Source organism: Dunckerocampus dactyliophorus, chromosome 4 (assembly GCF_027744805.1).
Source record: "Dunckerocampus dactyliophorus isolate RoL2022-P2 chromosome 4, RoL_Ddac_1.1, whole genome shotgun sequence".
NCBI classification, from domain to species: domain Eukaryota; kingdom Metazoa; phylum Chordata; class Actinopteri; order Syngnathiformes; family Syngnathidae; genus Dunckerocampus; species Dunckerocampus dactyliophorus.
The window spans coordinates 6,296,682-6,314,850 of NC_072822.1; the positions used below are offsets into that span (position 1 = coordinate 6,296,682).

An 18,169-nucleotide genomic window follows, 5' to 3' on the forward strand; every position below is an offset into this window, starting at 1 on the left:
ACAGTTGCAGATATCTGCTGGAGAAGAGCGTGCCATAAAGACACAGCATCTCAGTACTGCAGCTCACGTCGTGTTGAAAACAGTCCCTTAAAATGTAAAATATATAAGAAGTTTGAGGTGAAAAATTCCTGCAATTTGGGTGACCACTTGTCAATGAGGAGTGATGGTTGTTTCCCGCAGCCAAACCAGTTGAGAACCACTGGTCTACAGGATAGGAGCGCTCTGCTGTTTTTAGCAATCTGCTGCTGCTGCACATGCTCGTTTTGTCATACATGGGCTGTATTTGGCCCACCAGCCACTGGCTGAATAGCCCTGTGTTAGAATAACGAGGGCCCGCTGTCCCCAGCTCCACAACGCTAAGTAATGCGTAGTAAATTCCCCAGTAATAGCAACTCTCCTCTTTACGGCTGCCATTACTGAGTAAACCCCCCCCACAAGTATGCACATTATGTTTTTTTTTAAGTGCTGCACAAAGTTCCTTAATGGTACTATTAAAAATATGCGTGTGTATGCTCTTTGCTGCACTCCAGGCACTCACTGGCCACAACTTTAGGTACACCTGCACCATCAAATGAGAGGAGGGCCTTTATTATTGGGATCTGCATTGTACTGAGAGCGGCTGGTAATATTCCGTCCTCCGTCTCCTACCTTAGCGAAATAAGGTTTTTCAGGTCTTTTAGGCTTTTAAGGTCCCCTGTTGTCGACCCACTTTATGTTTGGCCTCAGGTTTAGGTGAACTTCCCAGAACACGAGAGATTTTACTCTACAGTTTCTAGGGAAAAAAAAAAAACCTTGAGTGTGTACTAAAAATACAACGGGGCCATTATGCACGTAGCCCTGCATGGAATAACACTTAAGCAAACACACACACCTTCTCAAGGCAATGGACAAAGCTCTTATACGGAGCAGTGTGTTCATCTTACACATCCACTTGTTCTTGGTCTGAGACATTCTCTAATTAGTACTTAACCTGCATAACCTCATCATCTCATCTTCATTTACTTCTAGTTTTGCACATCAGGATGACCCCTTCTTATGACAGTGTTTACACTATTACATTTCCAAGGCTAGTTTCAAGATTCAAGATTCAAGATTCAAGAGAGTTTTATTGTCATGTGCATGGTAAAACAGCAGTTATACTATGCAATGAAAATCTTATTCTGTTCATTCTCCCAAGAAAAGAAAGAAAACACAAGAAAGAATAAGAACATAAGAAACATAAATAGACCAATAAATTAAGCAACAACAAAAAAAGAGACATTAATACAAATAAATATACAAATAAATAAGTAAATAAGTAAATAAAGTGCTATGCAGTGGAGCCTCAAAAGGTCATACAATTTGGAATTTGACATTTTATACAAATATGCCCCCTTCAAGTTTCATGATGTCAGCATATTATAGCGTCAAAAAATTAACTGCGCGTGCATTTGCTTTTTCCCCCCCCACCTTTTGTGTTTTTTCTATTGAAAACAAAAACGGTAGTGATAACAGTATCAGTACACAAGCGTCAATCACGTTATATCCCTCATTTGCGTTTGTATGTTTTCTTCTATTCTATCAATTTTCACCGCGTCGTCAATATGTTGGTATCATTGGTTAAGTATTGTCATAATATCACATGGTGAGTTAGTGCAATTCCCACCCCTAGTGTCCAGAAGCGTCCTAATACTTTTGTCCTGAATTACCAGACAGGTCAGGCCTCAGGGGTTGCCAGGAAGGTTGCTGACGTTGACTGCATGAACATATTAGTGTTTAATGTGGTCTGTGTCTGTCATAGCTGCCCGATTGTTGCTGAGATTGTCTTGGAAAATGATCTCAACAAAGAGAACCTTGACAAACTTTCAGCATCTGTTTTAGTGCTGAAGCACATAAGTGATGCCTGTTCAGGGTGGCGTGCAAAGCTTGGTAGTTTTCTGTGTGTGTGTGTGTGTGTGTGTGTGTGTGTGTGTGTGTGTGTGGAAATAGGAAATATGCGGCTGGCCACAAATTTGCTTGCTGGTGGGAGGGTGTGAGTGAGCGTGCATGTGTGTATGAGGATCATGTGTGTACATGTACTGACTGTACTGTACAGTATGAGGGCCACTGTGTCAAATCTATGAGAGATAAAAATCATCAACATTTCTAAAAATAGATGCAATTTTGGGCCCATGTTGAAAATGAAGTACACTCACAATGCACTAGTAGTATGAGGGGGTTGGGGGCAGTAATAAATGGAGGAATGTCGCCGTCAAAGCGTGAGGGGCCCTCAGAGAGGAGAGTAGAGGAGCGCTACTCCCAGCATGCAGCTGCTCTGCCTCAGGGCTCTCCCCAGGAATGTAACCCAGTCGAGGCAACAGCTGCCGGGGGCCGTCACGCAGGTCCACCATATCATGACCACCACTACGCGCTGCGCACGTGGCGCACCTCCACACACCTGGGACAAAATAGTGCACGTGACTCTGCTGCACACTGCCGGTCACCATGGCAACAGAACATCTGTTTATTCTTGGAACGAACTATGAACTTAATTTTAACATGTTGACATTTTTCCCCCGCAGAGATTCAATATCACTCCAAACAGTTTCATTCCAGCTGACATTATTATTGATACCAGATTGGAAATGCTCCAGTTAACACCTCTATTCAAAAGGCTGCCGAGTGGCCTGTAGTTTTCGGGTGTGTGGTCTACAAAAGCAAATAATTACCTACCTCTGCATACGCTTTAAAATGTCAGTGACTGAGCTGTCTGTGTGAAACTCACGCGTGTTACACTTACTGTTCTGTTGTTTACAATGAACTCATCAGCAGTATGCTCCATACCGCTATTACAACATTGGTTCTGTTGCTGCTGTGTTGTGCGATATGCTTGTTCATAAATGTCCGCAAGTTTCCAAAATAGCATTTGTCCTCCAAAGCCAGCCGAGTTCATTAGTCCCCGCCTCCTTTCAGCAAACATCAAACCATCAGCGTCACATTGATTCAATCAAGCCTCCTCCCGCCTGAGGAGCAGCATCCTCACAATCAGGTGGACGTCTGACCTTGAGAAGGTCACACGCTTACCTAGCCTCTAAGAACGTCACGTCTGGACTGCAGCAGGTCAGGAGCGAAGCCAAAATACACTCTCACGCCTTCATCCGGCACAGATGAGCCGTCAGCTTCGTTTAAAGTGCTCTCATGGCCAGATGCCAGGCTGTGGAGCTGCAGAGCACTGCCTCACTCATGACTTCACACGGCCCAGATCTGTTCTGGTTCCACACTCAAAGACCAGGACTTGCAGTAAGGCCAGGCTCGTGTGATCACATCTTAAACATGAATTTGAATGAAGCCCGTCCCAAAGGTTCCTGTGTTTTAGAAGGACTTAACCACATTTATCCTGGTGAAAATGACACGCCAGTTTTTGCCTCTGAAGCCAAAAACTTCAAAATTGCATGAAAGGCAATGCGCACGGCAATGCGTACGTCTACCAACAAACAGGAAGTGGACCATTTTAAGTAGGAGTAGGATCATTTGGAGGACTTCAATCATTTCATGCGATCACTACCAAAGTTGAACCACGTATACTAGACAGATGGTCGACACTAAATCATGACAATTTAGATTCTCCATCATAGCATGTGTGCATAGCAATGTTGTGACCTTTGATAACTCACCTTTGATAAAACACGTAAAGAGCCAGAGCCCCCCAGTAGTGTGCTTTTATGCCATTTACTTCCTATTTGCTGCCATCTTGTGATCATCCTGTGGTACTGCATTGACAGCTTGGCAGCGTCTAACATATTTTTTACTGTAATTATTCATTAGGAAGTACTTTAATACCATCACAAGCAAAGTAGTGAAGTGTAAATTGAACTCTGATCCAAATGTTCTGTTGGATTTTTTAACTTTGAGGAAGATCTGCACTCTACCGATGGCCATTTTGTGCATTTCAGTATAGCTCCTGTTTTACAATACATTCCGTTTCCCCGTGTTGTTGCTTTCAGGTGCGACATCGCTGGTGCGAGCTGGTGGTCAAACACGGCCATGCTCAGGCTTATGGTGATGTGGAGCACTTTCTGCTTCATGATCAAGTAAATGCACGTTATTTACCCGTCCGTCCTTCATACCATGCCGTCATGTCATTAACTGTGTGTGTGTGTTGCAGGCCATGGGTGTGTATCTGTACGGAGAGCTGATGGTTAAGGAGGACGCCGAGCAGCAGGCGCTGGCTCGTCGCTGCCTCTCATTGGTCAGTGAGGAAATGGACCAATCAGCGCGCAGCGTGGTGGAGGAGATGGTGCTGTAACCGCTACAGGTGACTTTTAACCTTTATGATGTTTGTTTTGCCTTTGCCAGCCTTGCTTGGTGCGAGAAGCTCAGCTTTGGGGAGAGTGTCTCTGAATGTTCTGAACTTCTATTTTCATACCAGCATTGGAGCGCTCTCTCTTTCGTGCTTGTGTTGGATTGTGGGATTCCATTTAAGTAGTTTAATTATCACTAAAAGTAGTCTTATCTGCAAGCCACATCCACTCAGGGGTCACCTGTCTACCTACTCTGGCACATTCCTCTGTGGTCCCAGTGTGTGTGTGTGCACATATTTGTAGGCTCAGGATGGGGCCTTTTCTGCGGTTTCACAGCAGCGCTGTCGGGATGTGTTTATCAGAGAAGGAATTTGGGAATGCGCTCGTCAAACAAACGCGAGACAAAAAGAGGCAGAGTAGGTCAGCAAGTGTTTGTGTGTGTGTCTAAGGATGGTCCAAAGCAGATATAGCGTATTTTTAAACCCCTTTTCACTCTTTGAATTTGTTTACTTTCATACCTTTGTCATGTGACACTGGGCTTGTCAAGGGTTGGGTTTAGGTTTCGGGTTTGTGTCCGTGTTAGGATTCATGTTATGGCTAGGATCAGGGTCCGGGTGTGATTTAGGGTTTGGTTTTAGGGTTAGGGTTAAGGTCTTATTCAGGGCATGTGTTTTCCCAAGGGGCCACATGAGAGAAACAAATATCACGGAGGGCTGCCAACAGGCTGAAGTAAACTATGCTTGATATCGTTCCTATCTCTTTAGAATAAGCTGAAAAAGAAATCGTTGTTTTGCCAAGATGCAACTGCTAAGAGTAAATGTGATGATGAAGCAACGCAAAATAAGCTTCTCAAAAATATTTATTGAATCTCAATTTCTAACCTGAGGATGTTGAAGTGTGTTGAGCTGAGGCGGGAGCAAAGCAAGGCACGGATCCAATCCTGTTTTTAGTCAGTGTGAGGAGCAGCGTTTGCATGTTTTAAAGCCTTCAAACCAAGCCTGCTTTATGCTTCTGTGTCATGGCTCACAAAGCTCACTCCTCCTCCAAACCCTCTTGAGTAGCTTGACGCTACTAAACCTGTGTAATGGTGACGCGGACCGTGATTGGCAGGCTTTTAGTACATTACTTCCTGTGTGTATACAACTCGTTCAACCCAACTTCGATTTTGGGTGCACATTTACAATAAAAAGGTGACAGTTGTAACACGAAGGAACAAGCTAAGAGCTAAACCGATGGCAAGTGTGGTCGTTTAGGTAAAGGTGTGCACATGCATTTTAGTGTAAGTGGCGTACGTACATGCGCAAAAAATACACCTTCAAATAACAGCGTTGTTGTTTTAATCCATGCATGAATAAAATGTGTTTGCATTTTATTTATACGTTCCAATTAACCGTCGAAGCGCTGATGAGAAAGGGGCCCGTGGACGGTACTTTGCTCAGGTCAGGCTTGTGTTAGGGTTAATTGGGAATATATTTATTATTTAAATGTTGGTTTTGTACCTCAGCATGTATTTCAGCATAATCTTGGCTTATATGCTTGTATAATACTCACTCTGACCAATACTTCATATAGTGTATGTAGGCTGTCTTAGTCATGAAAAACGTCATAGACATTTTTAGTCTGATGCTTTTTAACGCTGACACCCAGCTCCATCATCCTTTTTTTAGGTCACGACCAAGAGTCGTCACAAGACAGGTTTTATCTTCACACACACGCTCGCTAATAGAGACAGCCTGATGCGTTGGCCTAAGATGTGAAAGGCTTCCTTTTAGACATCTGGCTGTGGCCTGATAAACGCCTGTTTCGTGCTTCGCTGTCATCATACTACAAGTATATGCATAGGCCTGATGATGGTTTGTAATGCACATGTAAAGTAAGCGGTACACTACAGCTTTAAAAGTCACGTATGCAGTGACACTGTGCTTTTATTTAGGGTGGTGTCAGTACAAGTAGAGGCCTTTCGAACAAACAATCCATGAAGCTTTTGTAAACCAATTAAAATGATGGATGAGCCTTGCTGAGCTGTATGTATGTTTTACTTCCAAATCTACTCGTCCTCTTTGTGCTTGCAAACAGCATGTCACTCCCTAAAAAGCACTTTATTCCAAAAAGCAAAGACGGGCGGTCTCCCCAGTCAAGTACATGCCTTTGGAAATCCCTCCTGATCCGCTTAATGAGGGGGCATATCGCCGGGTTAGCCGAGCGTGGCCGATAGAAGCAAAGTGTAAAAGCGCAAGAGATGCAAGAAGAGGAATTTAAAGTTAGGAGGAAGAAGATTGTTGTTGTTTGTTGACTACTGTCCGGGCTGTGAGGGTTCCTGGCGTGCTGATTTGTGACTTATGATAAAAATCACATTGCCAGGGATTACCACGTAGCCCTGACCCAGCAGCCGGCTGCTATGGTAACCACCAACACACACACGCCAAACCAAAGAAGACATGATTATGTAGGAGTGCACTCTTTGTGTGTGAGGTGGCGCACAGCAGAGAAAACCATGATGAGAGGAGTCGGGGGTCTTCATGCATGCGTGTGTGTGTGTGTGTGTGTGTGTGTGTGTGTGTGTGTGTGTAGTTAAGTCAGGGGACAGCCACCAGGTTGTGTGTCCTGTCTCCATCCAGGCACAGAGCTTAGCTGATTGGTGAACAGTGATTGATTTCCTCTTTGTTCACAGTGGCTAAGTTCTGCACCTGAGGAGAGCATTGTCCACACTCTCACATGGGAAATACAACTCTTACTGTTTATTTCTACTTTTACTGGAGGGTCCTTGTCAGTCACACACTTCTCCATGAGCATGTTTGTAAAACATAGCACAAAAGCTAAGATGCTCAACTGCCGGAAATGCGGCAATTAACACCTGTGTTCAATCAGCCGTGGAGTCTACTACAGCCGCCTGGTGCGTTGTCAACAAAAAGCAAATAACTGACACTCTCTTAATTAGCGTTGGTTCAAAAAAAAAAAAAATAAGGCATTAACACCAGTGGCTGTGGGCAACCTCCTGAATTCATTTTCTTATTTACTCCCCAAGACGGCAATAGCAACTGTACATTTGAAGTATTATGAGTGGTCAGCCTCGAGCAGCTTTGTCTACCTCTACATGCGCTTTAAATGTCAGTTGTCCGACTTGGCTCTTGGCCTGAAATTCATGCGTGTTCCACAACCGTACTGTTGTTTACAGTGAACTCATCAGTCGTATTAACGCTGTTACATTGTTTCTGTTGCTGCTGTGTTGTACAATATACTTGTTAGTAAATGACCATGTGGTCAAAGAGAACTACATTTTCCTTTCCGCTTTCTCATGCGCTCCAAATCTTTATTAAAGCTAAAAATGAAGTTGATATATTATATGTATACATTTCAAACAACCTTTCTCCAATTGCCGCCTGCTTCCAATTAACGCTGCATCTTTTTTTGTGGTTTCAGCTGTAATTGGAGCTTTTGCAGTACCCAAATAGTAGTAGTATATAATTGTAGTAGTACAATTGTCCAAAAAAGATGAAGATTTAATGATGAAGGGGTGTGTCTTGTGACATCAAGGCAGTGCATATATAGTGTACATTAAACTATTAGGCCTATGTGCAGCAAAGGGGCAATCCGTCTTTAGGAGGCGTTATAAATGGGGTGGGGGGGTCGTCTAAACGAGGACGGGTGTGTGAATTAGAAATGAGGTCCATGTGCTGGGTGTCATTGGTCCACCTATATTTAGGGCCTATTAAAGGAGTAATGACCATCAAAGGTCCATAAAAAGAGAGAGGCCATATACTGTACATTAGACGTGATTTATGATGCCCTAATGGTGTCCGCCTCATCAAGGGACAACATGGTGGAAAGGATTCACCATCTATTCATCACGCAATCACATTTTCAAAGAAACTTGATGGATTTATAGTTTATGTTGTCAGTTTGTCCCAACTTTGTTCAACTTAAATGATCCAACTTTATTCAGGTTTCAATGTAATGGACAAAAAGAATAGGCAGCAAGATTGGGACTCTGCCTCCTGTGCCTACTGAGCTGATAATCAGTCCTACACAACCACTGGCTCAGTTCAGCAGGAACAGGAGTCCAGTCCACTCAACAGCTACTATCATGTGACTGCAGCAACCACCCCTGGAGCTGCTTTTATTTTTTTGTCTTTCATCACTGAGACAAGCGTGATACAAATAACACCTGTACAATGACTACAGTTCATTCAATCTAAAATCATTTCATCCAATTTATGGCTCATTCTGTGTTTGTTTTTACTGTTGCAAACCCCAAACGTTTTAGGAGACAATTAACGTAAAGTTGATATTGTTATATAAAAATCATCTATAGACACAGGCGATGTTGTAAATCATCCCTGGGAGCATACACAATTTTATCAAAAATATTTATTTTCCTGATTATTTTATTGGTGAAGGAGACATTTTTATTATTTGGTTATATTATATATACATTGTGTGTGTGTATATATATATATATATATATATATATATATATAGTTGTTGTTTTTTTTTAACACTGTTCGTGTTCATTTTAATTGGCTGTTACCAAATGGGCCCAAAATATGTCACAGGTTAATTTTTATTGAGTCATCAACTGCCAGAATAAAATGAAGTTAGTAGATAATTTCTTGGTTAAGCTCTTAATGATTCATTCCTTCATCTACTGTATGTGTTCAATCTTGTTAACTTCCATTTCAACATTATTATGTTTTGGTTTACATTACATACGTCTGTCTCTATTATATACGTCTGTCTCTATTATATATATGTCTCCCTGAGTTGACTTCAGATGAAAATCTTCTGGGATCTTGACATGTGCTTTTTTTGAACCACGGATTATGAACTTGAGTTACAGAAGTCGTGTCTTTATTATACATAATGTGTCCAGCAGGGGGCGTCTACGAGGCCTTTTTATATAAACGCATCGTGTATTGTGTCCAGAAATGCTTCTACAATAAATCTCCATGTGTACCTCTCTCTCTCTCTCTCTCTCTCTCTGTCTTCAGGCTGCTGACAACATACGGAGATGACAGGAGTTTGGGGTCGTGCGAAGGTTGAGTACTCGTGGCGAACACCGGAATGTTGCGGCGGTCTCCGACTCCCCCAGCCAAGATTTCTTGCTGACTGGGGAGGCACAGTTAAAAATAAGAAATAGAAAACAAGTTTTCTCCTGTAACAATAGTCCATAGTGACTTCTGTAGTCTGTAGTATTTTTATATGTGAATGACGAGAAAATAAAGATGTTCTGGAAAACCTCAGTGTGTGTGTGTGTGTGTGTGTGTGTGTGTGTTTAGTCTGAAGCTCCAATCAGGCTGTGAAAGAGTTTAGACTGCAAATACTTTCAGGTGTTTTCATACATAACACATGACTTCATGCATAATGTGGTGTCCATGTAAGAGATACACCGCAGACAAAACACGTGTGCAGATTGTGAGATTATAATAACAGAACATATTGGCTCAAACTGAGGGTAGACAGAAAAAGAAGGGATAAATATTTGAGGTCATTTTGTATGTGTTACAGGTTAAACGCTCACTCACTAAATCTACTTTCAAAAGGATACGACAGTCGGCTAACAGAAAAGAAAACAATTAATTATTAAATAAATGATAAAATATTATAATTCAAGTATTGCATTATGGGAAAAGGTTTATTTTTTAGGTATTTTTTTAAAGTCATACAATTAAAAGATTAAAGACTCAATAAATGTAATTGTCTGCAAAAATAGAAAAAGTTGTAACATAAGAATAAAACTAAAGAAAATCAATACATTCATAATATTTAAAGAAAAATAAATATTGCATGCTTACAGTTGTAATATACTGTACTGGGAAAATTGAAATATTTCTCTCATACTAACTATCCCATTTTTTTGTCTGGTCTAGACTAGGATTTTTCTGTAGCATTTTTTTGTTTTTCAGGGAAATACTTTACTCATGTTCATGTGTCATGAAATCACTGGAAGATCACAGCACTTACTTGTGTCCAATCAGAATGAGTCAAACATATTTTAGTTTATTTTTACATGATTTCTTTCTCTCTTTTATGTGATGTACTGTTTTATGACTTCATATTTTTTATTAATTAAATAATATACTGGCCACACGGTGGCCGAGTGGTTAGCATGTTGGCCACACAGTGAGGAGATCGGGAAAATCTGGGTGTGCATGTTCTCCCCGTGCGTGTGTGGGTCTCTCCGGGTACTCTGGTTTCCTCCCACATTCCAAAAACATGCATGTTAGGTTAATTGATAACTCTAAATTGTCCATAGGTATGAATGTGAGTGTGAATGGTTGTTAGTCTATATGTGATTGGCCTTTGATTGGCCAGTCCAGGGTGCACGCCGCCTCTTGTCAGCTGGGATAGCTGGGTCAGCTTGTCAGCATACCCCCGTGACAAAAATTAGGATAATGTAATTCATGGCCAGATGTTCGTTTTTGCTTCTCATTTCATTTGTGTATGTGTTGAAGGAACTGTACAGTATTGTAGTGAGGTAGTTACACGAGTGGGATCATGGTGACACAGTGCTGCAGCTCTACAGGCTGATCTGTCACTGCTCCACTGTCCTTGTACGCTTCATCTGTGTCTGTGTGTAATTGTGTGTCATTTAGACCCCTTGCTGTCCCTGCAGTACATGAGCGTGGCCTTCATTTATGATGCTGCAAACTCATGAAGAAAAACCCTGAACCGGCGCTGAACTGGCTGATGTGTGGGGGTGAGGTCATGCCTGTGTCAATGCAAGGGGCGGGAGTCTGCAGGGAGGTCCTGAAGGGTGTTGTGAAGCTCCTTGATCCTGATGCCAGCTCTGTTAGCGTCACTTAATGGGGAACTCGCTGCGCTGAGTCGATGCTCCAATGAGTCCAGAACACGTACTGCTTCACTGACCAGACCGGACCGAGCCGCCACCTGGCATCACATACACAATTATATGCACAATCAATCCTCAGCCTGATAGAGACACACAAACATCCACGCTTGGTCCAAACCCTTGGTAGACAGTACAGTATTTCCGTGGGCAATAGTGGCCAGGAGCGTATGGGGAGGGACATCCGTTATTTCTATTTTTCAAAAAACATAACACAACAATATTACAGGTATATTAAAACAGTATGTCAAGTGAAACTGAAGTTTAAGAAATATATTAAAGATGATCAATGAAAAACTGCAGGGAAACGCACAAACCCACAGTGAGCGGGTGTAAAAATGCTTGTAACTTCCCGGAACATAAGCTAGGACGCACACAATATTGTGGAGCCACCAACGGTCAGTCGGAAAAGACCGTCTACAGGTATAATATTCCTACGTGTTTATAACATGCAGAAAAGTCCATATCTTAATCTGACAGACTGCTGCCTCTGCAGGTGCTGCTGTTTTGGTTAGCTACAGAGCTAACGGCCTGAGTAGTTGCCCATGAGTAGGCCAAGGGTATACCAGCTGCACAATTTCAGAACCACACTTTTTAAGGAGGTCCACAGCCAAGTGCCCAGGGTTACTCGGAATCTGGGCTACCAGATGGGCCACACGACGTGAACCGGGCCCCTCCAAACTCTGGTTCTTTTTAATAATGGGAGAACACTAGAAAGAAATGCATTCTGAAATACAAAATGTGAGTTGCGGATACCAACATGTTGTTAATGTTCTGGTAAAACAAGCGTATTGAGTTTGTTTGGGTTAAAATAAGCTATGAAAATAAATGCCACCGTAGGTAGGTAGGTAGGTAGGTAGGTAGGTAGGTAGGTAAATAGATAGTTAGATGCAATCCTCACCGTGTGTACAATCTCTGCAGAGACTCTCAGTGATTGTTGTGAGAAAACTGCGAAGTTGACCACAAGGTCGACAATCAATAATGGCGCCGCCGATGGCTGCTGAGTGCTCGGCGAAATGAGCGCCAGCAGACTGTGGAGCCGCTCCACAGGAAGAGGGGGGTGAGCAGGAGGGGGAACTGAGAAAAAGATGTGGTGCAGGTGGTCCCAGGCTTCTTTAAGGTGTACCTGGGGATGAAAATGACCAGAAGACGCAATGCAAGGGAGGCTAATTACAAATTCAATGTATCAGTAAGTCACCAAGGAAGGCCACGGTCTGACGACAGCATGTCTGCTGCATTATGAAAGCAGGCAGAGCAACAGGAGACAGAGAGATGAAACTCCTGACCAAGAAATCAATACCTCATCCTCCTCTGCACCTCTCTCTGATAGGAGTCATCCATAATTTACTTTTTAATGTGTCTCTTCCCGCTCTGTGTTTGCTGGGTGCTGTTGAAATTACACTGTAATGATCCACACGTCATCCCATTGACCTACAACACAGCAGCCTGTTGTTAAGACTGTTGGAATACGCTACGGACACATTAGCTTTCCTCTGGCATCGAGCAAGCATCGATATGTGCGTTGCTATTTAATGCTTAGCAAAAACACTTTTGCGGTCCATCCAGAATTCCGTGACCTGGGTCGGCATGTGTTCTTCCATTGTACTTTGGCATGTGTTTCTGTTCAAGTCCCGCCTCCCTGCACAGTCAACTGTCATTAGCCGGCTTCGAAGCCACTGTTCATGCCAATAAATATATGCAGCAACAGTGATTGGTGTATTTGCATGGGAATTGCTATGATATGCTGTTATACATGGCAATTGTAATTCCTTTAGTAGTCATTTTATGTCAGCAAACAAATGAACATATGTTCAAATGGACATAATTAAAATAAGTAACCAAATAGATATGAATACATTATCATTATCTCATAAATTACGTCATTATTTTATTATTAGTAGTAGTATTGCTATGGTATACATAATTATTCAATGTATTATTTTGTTTTTAATTACATCTCTTACGTTGGCTTTTCATATTCTCAGCTTTCTCATGTCAGCTAGAAGGAATCAGTAACTCTGATCAATGAATGAAACTTAGGTGCTGCCTTGCCTTACTAAAGAAAAGAAAAGTGATGAGAATTGCAAATGAAATGAAACCCCACATGCTGGAGTCAGAATTACCAGTTGTACATCCCTGCAGTGCCCCCTGTTGGTGGGGTGGTGGTAAAAGGTCAGCAGCCACAGCAAGGGGTGGAAGTCAAGGATCTCTGTGGTAACCAGCAGCTGGAGGGCCGCTTGCACCCAGTGGGAACACTGGACCAGCAGGAACCAGGCCTCAAAGACGCTATGAGATGAGCCACAGATAGATAAGACATATAGTATACAGGAGATAGATAAGATATATAGCATACAGTAGATAGATAAGATATATAGCATACAATAGATAGATAAGATATATAGTATACAGTAGATAGATAAGATATATAGTATACAGTAGATAGATAAGATATATAGTATACAGTAGATAGATAAGATATATAGCATACAGTAGATAGATAAGATATATAATACACAGTAGATAGATAAGATATATAATACACAGTAGATAGATAAGATATATAGCATACAGTAGATAGATAAGATATATAGTACACAGTAAATAGATAAGGTTGTGATGTAAACAAAAGACCATTGCATGAGACAAAGACACATTTTCCTCTTTGAGAGCGTCTCTAACCTTCTGCTGCCACCTGCTTCCTCTTCCTCCTCTGTCAGTCTCTGTAATGAGCCACTGAGCCAGCTCAGGTGACGTCTTCGAGCCTCCCCTGGCACCTCTGCAAAGAACACCACGGTTGTACGCGCACACAGTAAGACTCAAACTTGTACTTTCTGCACTCAATTACTAGCAGCAAATGTGGCAATCTACTCTGGCAAATATACCCAATTTAAAAATGCAACTCCAACAGACAACTTTGCAAAGAAAAACAGTGAACATTTTAAACACTGAAATGCACTTTTTTTTTTTTGCTCAAATCTGAACCCTGACTGCACCTGCACAATCTAATGACATCCTACAAAACAGCGATATCAAATATGTTGCTTTTATGAAAATAATAATGCACCATTTTTCCACACAGATCACCTGGTGCATCCAACAACACTGCAGCTCTGTTTAGCTTTAGGCTCGACATGATATTGGTTCTGTGGGTCGTCGCTTGCGAGAAAAGACAATGGCGGCTTTTGCTCAGGGAGGCTCCAAGCCAGGGGTGGAGAAACGCGGTGGAATAGCAGACTTATGTAAATTCGCCATCTCAATCCGCAGAAAATCAGTACGGCTTACTGAAAGACATTTTCCGACAGACCCAAAGATGCGTGCGGTTAAAACAGTTTTCTGTAATATGTCCCCGCAAATGAATATGCTTTCACTTTGCTACACGCAACAATGTGAATTGAATTGTTCTTCTACTGGAATGCTTTGCGTTGAGACTGAAATAAAGGATTCATTGATCATTATTATTAATAGACACTCCCTAACACTGAACCTGTCACAGATTTTATTGTACTTTATTGTGAAAGCTGATTTTGGTACATCTCTTGTATTGGATGCCATTAGACATGCAGGTGTACCTAAGAAAGCATCTAGTGAGGAGTATACAGTAGAGTACTTGCTAAGTTGGTCCAGGTCTTAACCCTCAGGCAAGTGTTCTTTTCAGAGCATACAAATGGGAAATGAAAGCGTGAAAACTTCAGCTTGTCAAACTTAGCATTTCTATTCACTCTGCAGTGAAGCGCTGCCCTTCAGCACACACACATCCACATAAATAAGTAGTGATCATTAACTTCTGGCTGCGCTCCAGCATGCCTAAATGGCACCATTCATGTACTGTAAATCCTTCCTGTATACACATGCAGGCCAGTCTGGGCACACATTGATAAGCAGCAGACTCACCTTGGCGACTAATAAACATGCCTACACCCCCACACTGTAAGATGCTGGTATTCAATACACTAAGATGAGCAGGTTTAAAAGGATGCATTTAGGTACACATGCTCTTATCAAAATCCAAATTACGTTAAAACAATCTACTGTTGCAAGGATAACAGCGCTCGGTGGAGATCTACGCTGCTATGAACACAGTACCTCAAAAGTGAGCAGCAACTGAACGCTCATTGAGTGTCTCATAAAGCGGTCCACCACATAGCAGGTTGCACATGTCATTTTCCACCATGATGACAAACTGTGATGATTGCGAGGCTGCACAAAGTTCACCTCTGTCGCTGCCCATCATGTGACAAAAATGACCGCTCTATTAACTAGTATTGATTAGTGAGAACAAGAGTATTCATTCAAGGCGCAGCAGGAAGTGTCTTGTTTGCACACAGTTCAGACAATGCAAGGTTTTGTGCATTGAGAGATACACTGACCCCGGGCTTCCCAAGCTTTATTGAGCTAATACACATTTTACCTTACAAAGATCTCATGGCACACCAAACAAAGATGTCTTACACACTTATACGTTAATTATGTACCTTCTGCCATCTAGTGGAAGAACTTTACTTGTTTTGCCTGACGCTATAGGGTGCTTGCTTAGATGAACAAAATAGCCATTATGTGTACTAAATATTTTCGGACCAGTTTAGAAGGGACTGTCTGCAGCTGGTTCAAGATTATTTGTTGTTGTTTTTGTTTTTTTTCCAACTAAAAAAATAAAAACACCACCACCGGCTAGCATATGTTACCAATAGTGGTTTAAAAGAACAGATTGAAGAAAAAAATGTCTATATTTTCCTGAATTACAAACTAAACTCGACAAAAATTGTCGGGCACCTGAATTCGGGCCGAATCAGATGACTGGCGTTCATGGTGTGCACACGCACAAAGGCATTTTGCATTCATGTCGTTGTTACAATAGACTAAACATTCAATGATAGCTTAACATTAGAAGCTAAACTTTGCCAAATCGCTATCATTAGCTGACAACAACCATTACTAACGCATGCGCATGGCTTACATGCTCAGAACAGGAAAAAGGGCGGCATATAATGCTTAGTTTCAAAAGTTAGCGCCCTCTATCCAGCCCGCGTAACGGTTGCAAACAGTCCCTTGCAGTGAAATTGGAACATTTCCCGCGGCACACCTGATGATCTCTTGCGGCACAATAATGTGCCGCGGCACAGCTGTTGGGTATCACTGCACTAACCTGAAGGCGGGGTCAAGAGCGGAAGCAGCAGATTTTGTGGGGACTGAGGGAAGAAGGCCTTCAAAGGTAAACGGGCCTGAGAAGGACAGAAAAAAATGTGAATGCATAAATCACACTCTGAGAGCCTGACAAATGACAGTCGTGATGGCGGGGCTGTGTAGCGGTGATGCGATGGCTGCTAAGTGTGTAATGTGGCGTGTAATTGGCTAGCATTTTCATGCGGCGTGCGGCGTGACCGCAGCCAATAAGGTGACATCTAATCCAAGAATGCCGCCACTGCCATCTAGTGGATAATTCTTCAAGGCAATACTCACCTGTGGATGTAGCAGGGTTAGCTCCTTATAGAAGCAGCTGGTAAACATTTGGATGAGAGTCCTAATGCACGGATTAGCCTCTCGTTTCTTAAGGATGAACCTGGCAAATGCAAAACACACACTCGTAAGATAATCTAATCACTATCAACAAGTAGTACTCTGATCTTCGCCCGCATTTATTTACCTGAACTGTAAAAAACACAAGGTGGTAGTTAGCAGGTGATACTTGCAGAGTGGTTGTTATTTAACTTATTAATGAATTAACCTTTATTGTTTAATAATGATTTTGAGGGCATGAGAAAGTGGAAAGTAAAATGTAGCTTTTTAAGAGCACATCATAATTTATTATCAAGTATATTGGGCAACATAGCAGCAGCAGAACCAATATTGTAATAACGGTAAGAAGCAAACTACCAGGGCAGCATTAATACCGCTGATGAGTTCATTGTAAAAAACGTAAAAAGTAAAACAAGTGCAACACGCATGAGTTTCACAGCAACAGCTGAGTAGCAACATTTTAAAGTGCATGCAGAGGATAAATAATAGATAAAGCTGCTGGATGTTGGTCACTCATGATACTTCACATGTAGCTATTGCCATGTGGAGCAGTTAATCAACTACATCAGGAGGTCGCCTACAGCCACAGCTGATAATACTCATGATTTTTGAGCTGGTGCTACTTGACCACGCATCTGACGACGATTGGAGGTTAACTGCGGTTAATTAAATAGCAGCATTCATTTGTAGCAATTGAAGTAGAAACTATACTAATCACAAGCCTACCTGAAGATGTCATTTACCACCAAAAAGATGGAGCAGTGCTGGGCGCAGGCTTTCGGCTGCAAAACAGACACACTATCAACATTTTGTTGTTCAGTGTGTAATCTTGCTGACAAGCAAACAGTACCAACCACCTTGAGGGAAGTAACTACCAGCAATATTTACATATACTGACCACTAGATGTCACTCTTACACCAACATTGTGCCTCAACACAGTTTTTACCCGTTTTTTCCCCCCCCTCACTCATCTCCACATTTTGTAAGCCCTTCATGTGTTTTAGATTTAACACATTCTAAAAACGCCCCAGCACAAACACTTAACAGCTGCACTGCTTATGTCTACCATCATCTACATGTTATGTGTCTCTCAATTTGAAATATTCACCATATATTTAAGCCCCCCTGTCACATAGACATGGTTTAGAAGTGCATCCTGCTCAGTATACAGGCTTCAATGAGCAGTAGTGGGGACACATGTAAAAAACACATATGATGCACTTCCATTTATTAACTCGTACATTTACTACAATATCCTCCATGGTTAGATTACTTAGTTAGGAGAAACAGCCCCCCCAAGTGGATAGCTGTTATTGCAACATCTCCACCTTCATCCAATGCATATTTTTGTTTCTTTGTTGTCCTGTCAGGACAAAAGATGACATTGCAAGCAAAACAGCAACTGTAATTGAGTGGTTTTGCAAGCTTGCTTTGCACGCCAGTGTGAACAAAACTGTCATGGCTCCTGCTAGTGAAAACAGATGGGGCCTTTTAGCGTCCGCCTCTATTACCTTACCACTAACACTTCAAGGAAGCTCAATTACAGCA

The 18,169-nt window shown here is 42.0% G+C and overlaps 2 protein-coding genes across 4 annotated transcripts in view; one reads left to right on the top strand and one right to left on the bottom strand.

Annotated features, from left to right (window-relative positions):
* aopep (aminopeptidase O (putative)) overlaps positions 1–9,494 on the top strand; it is an 89,872-nt gene extending 80,378 nt beyond the window's left edge. The window contains exons 15-17 of one of the 2 annotated variants that reach the window (XM_054772833.1): positions 3,963–4,049; positions 4,124–4,273; positions 9,248–9,494. In XM_054772833.1, coding sequence (XP_054628808.1) covers positions 3,963–4,049; positions 4,124–4,264 — 228 coding nt within the window. In that variant the 3' untranslated portion in view covers positions 4,265–4,273; positions 9,248–9,494. The remainder of the gene's footprint in view (positions 1–3,962; positions 4,050–4,123; positions 4,274–9,247) is intronic. The other variant, XM_054772834.1, reaches the window with a different exon arrangement.
* Positions 1,237–18,169, bottom strand: part of fancc (FA complementation group C) — a 37,478-nt gene continuing 20,545 nt past the window's right edge. Inside the window, exons 9-15 of one of the 2 annotated variants that reach the window (XM_054772835.1) lie at positions 17,347–17,402; positions 16,564–16,663; positions 16,250–16,325; positions 13,786–13,882; positions 13,230–13,392; positions 12,008–12,232; positions 1,237–11,147 (exon numbers count right to left, since the gene is read on the bottom strand). In XM_054772835.1, coding sequence (XP_054628810.1) covers positions 10,974–11,147; positions 12,008–12,232; positions 13,230–13,392; positions 13,786–13,882; positions 16,250–16,325; positions 16,564–16,663; positions 17,347–17,402 — 891 coding nt within the window. In that variant the 3' untranslated portion in view covers positions 1,237–10,973. The remainder of the gene's footprint in view (positions 11,148–12,007; positions 12,233–13,229; positions 13,393–13,785; positions 13,883–16,249; positions 16,326–16,563; positions 16,664–17,346; positions 17,403–18,169) is intronic. The other variant, XM_054772836.1, reaches the window with a different exon arrangement.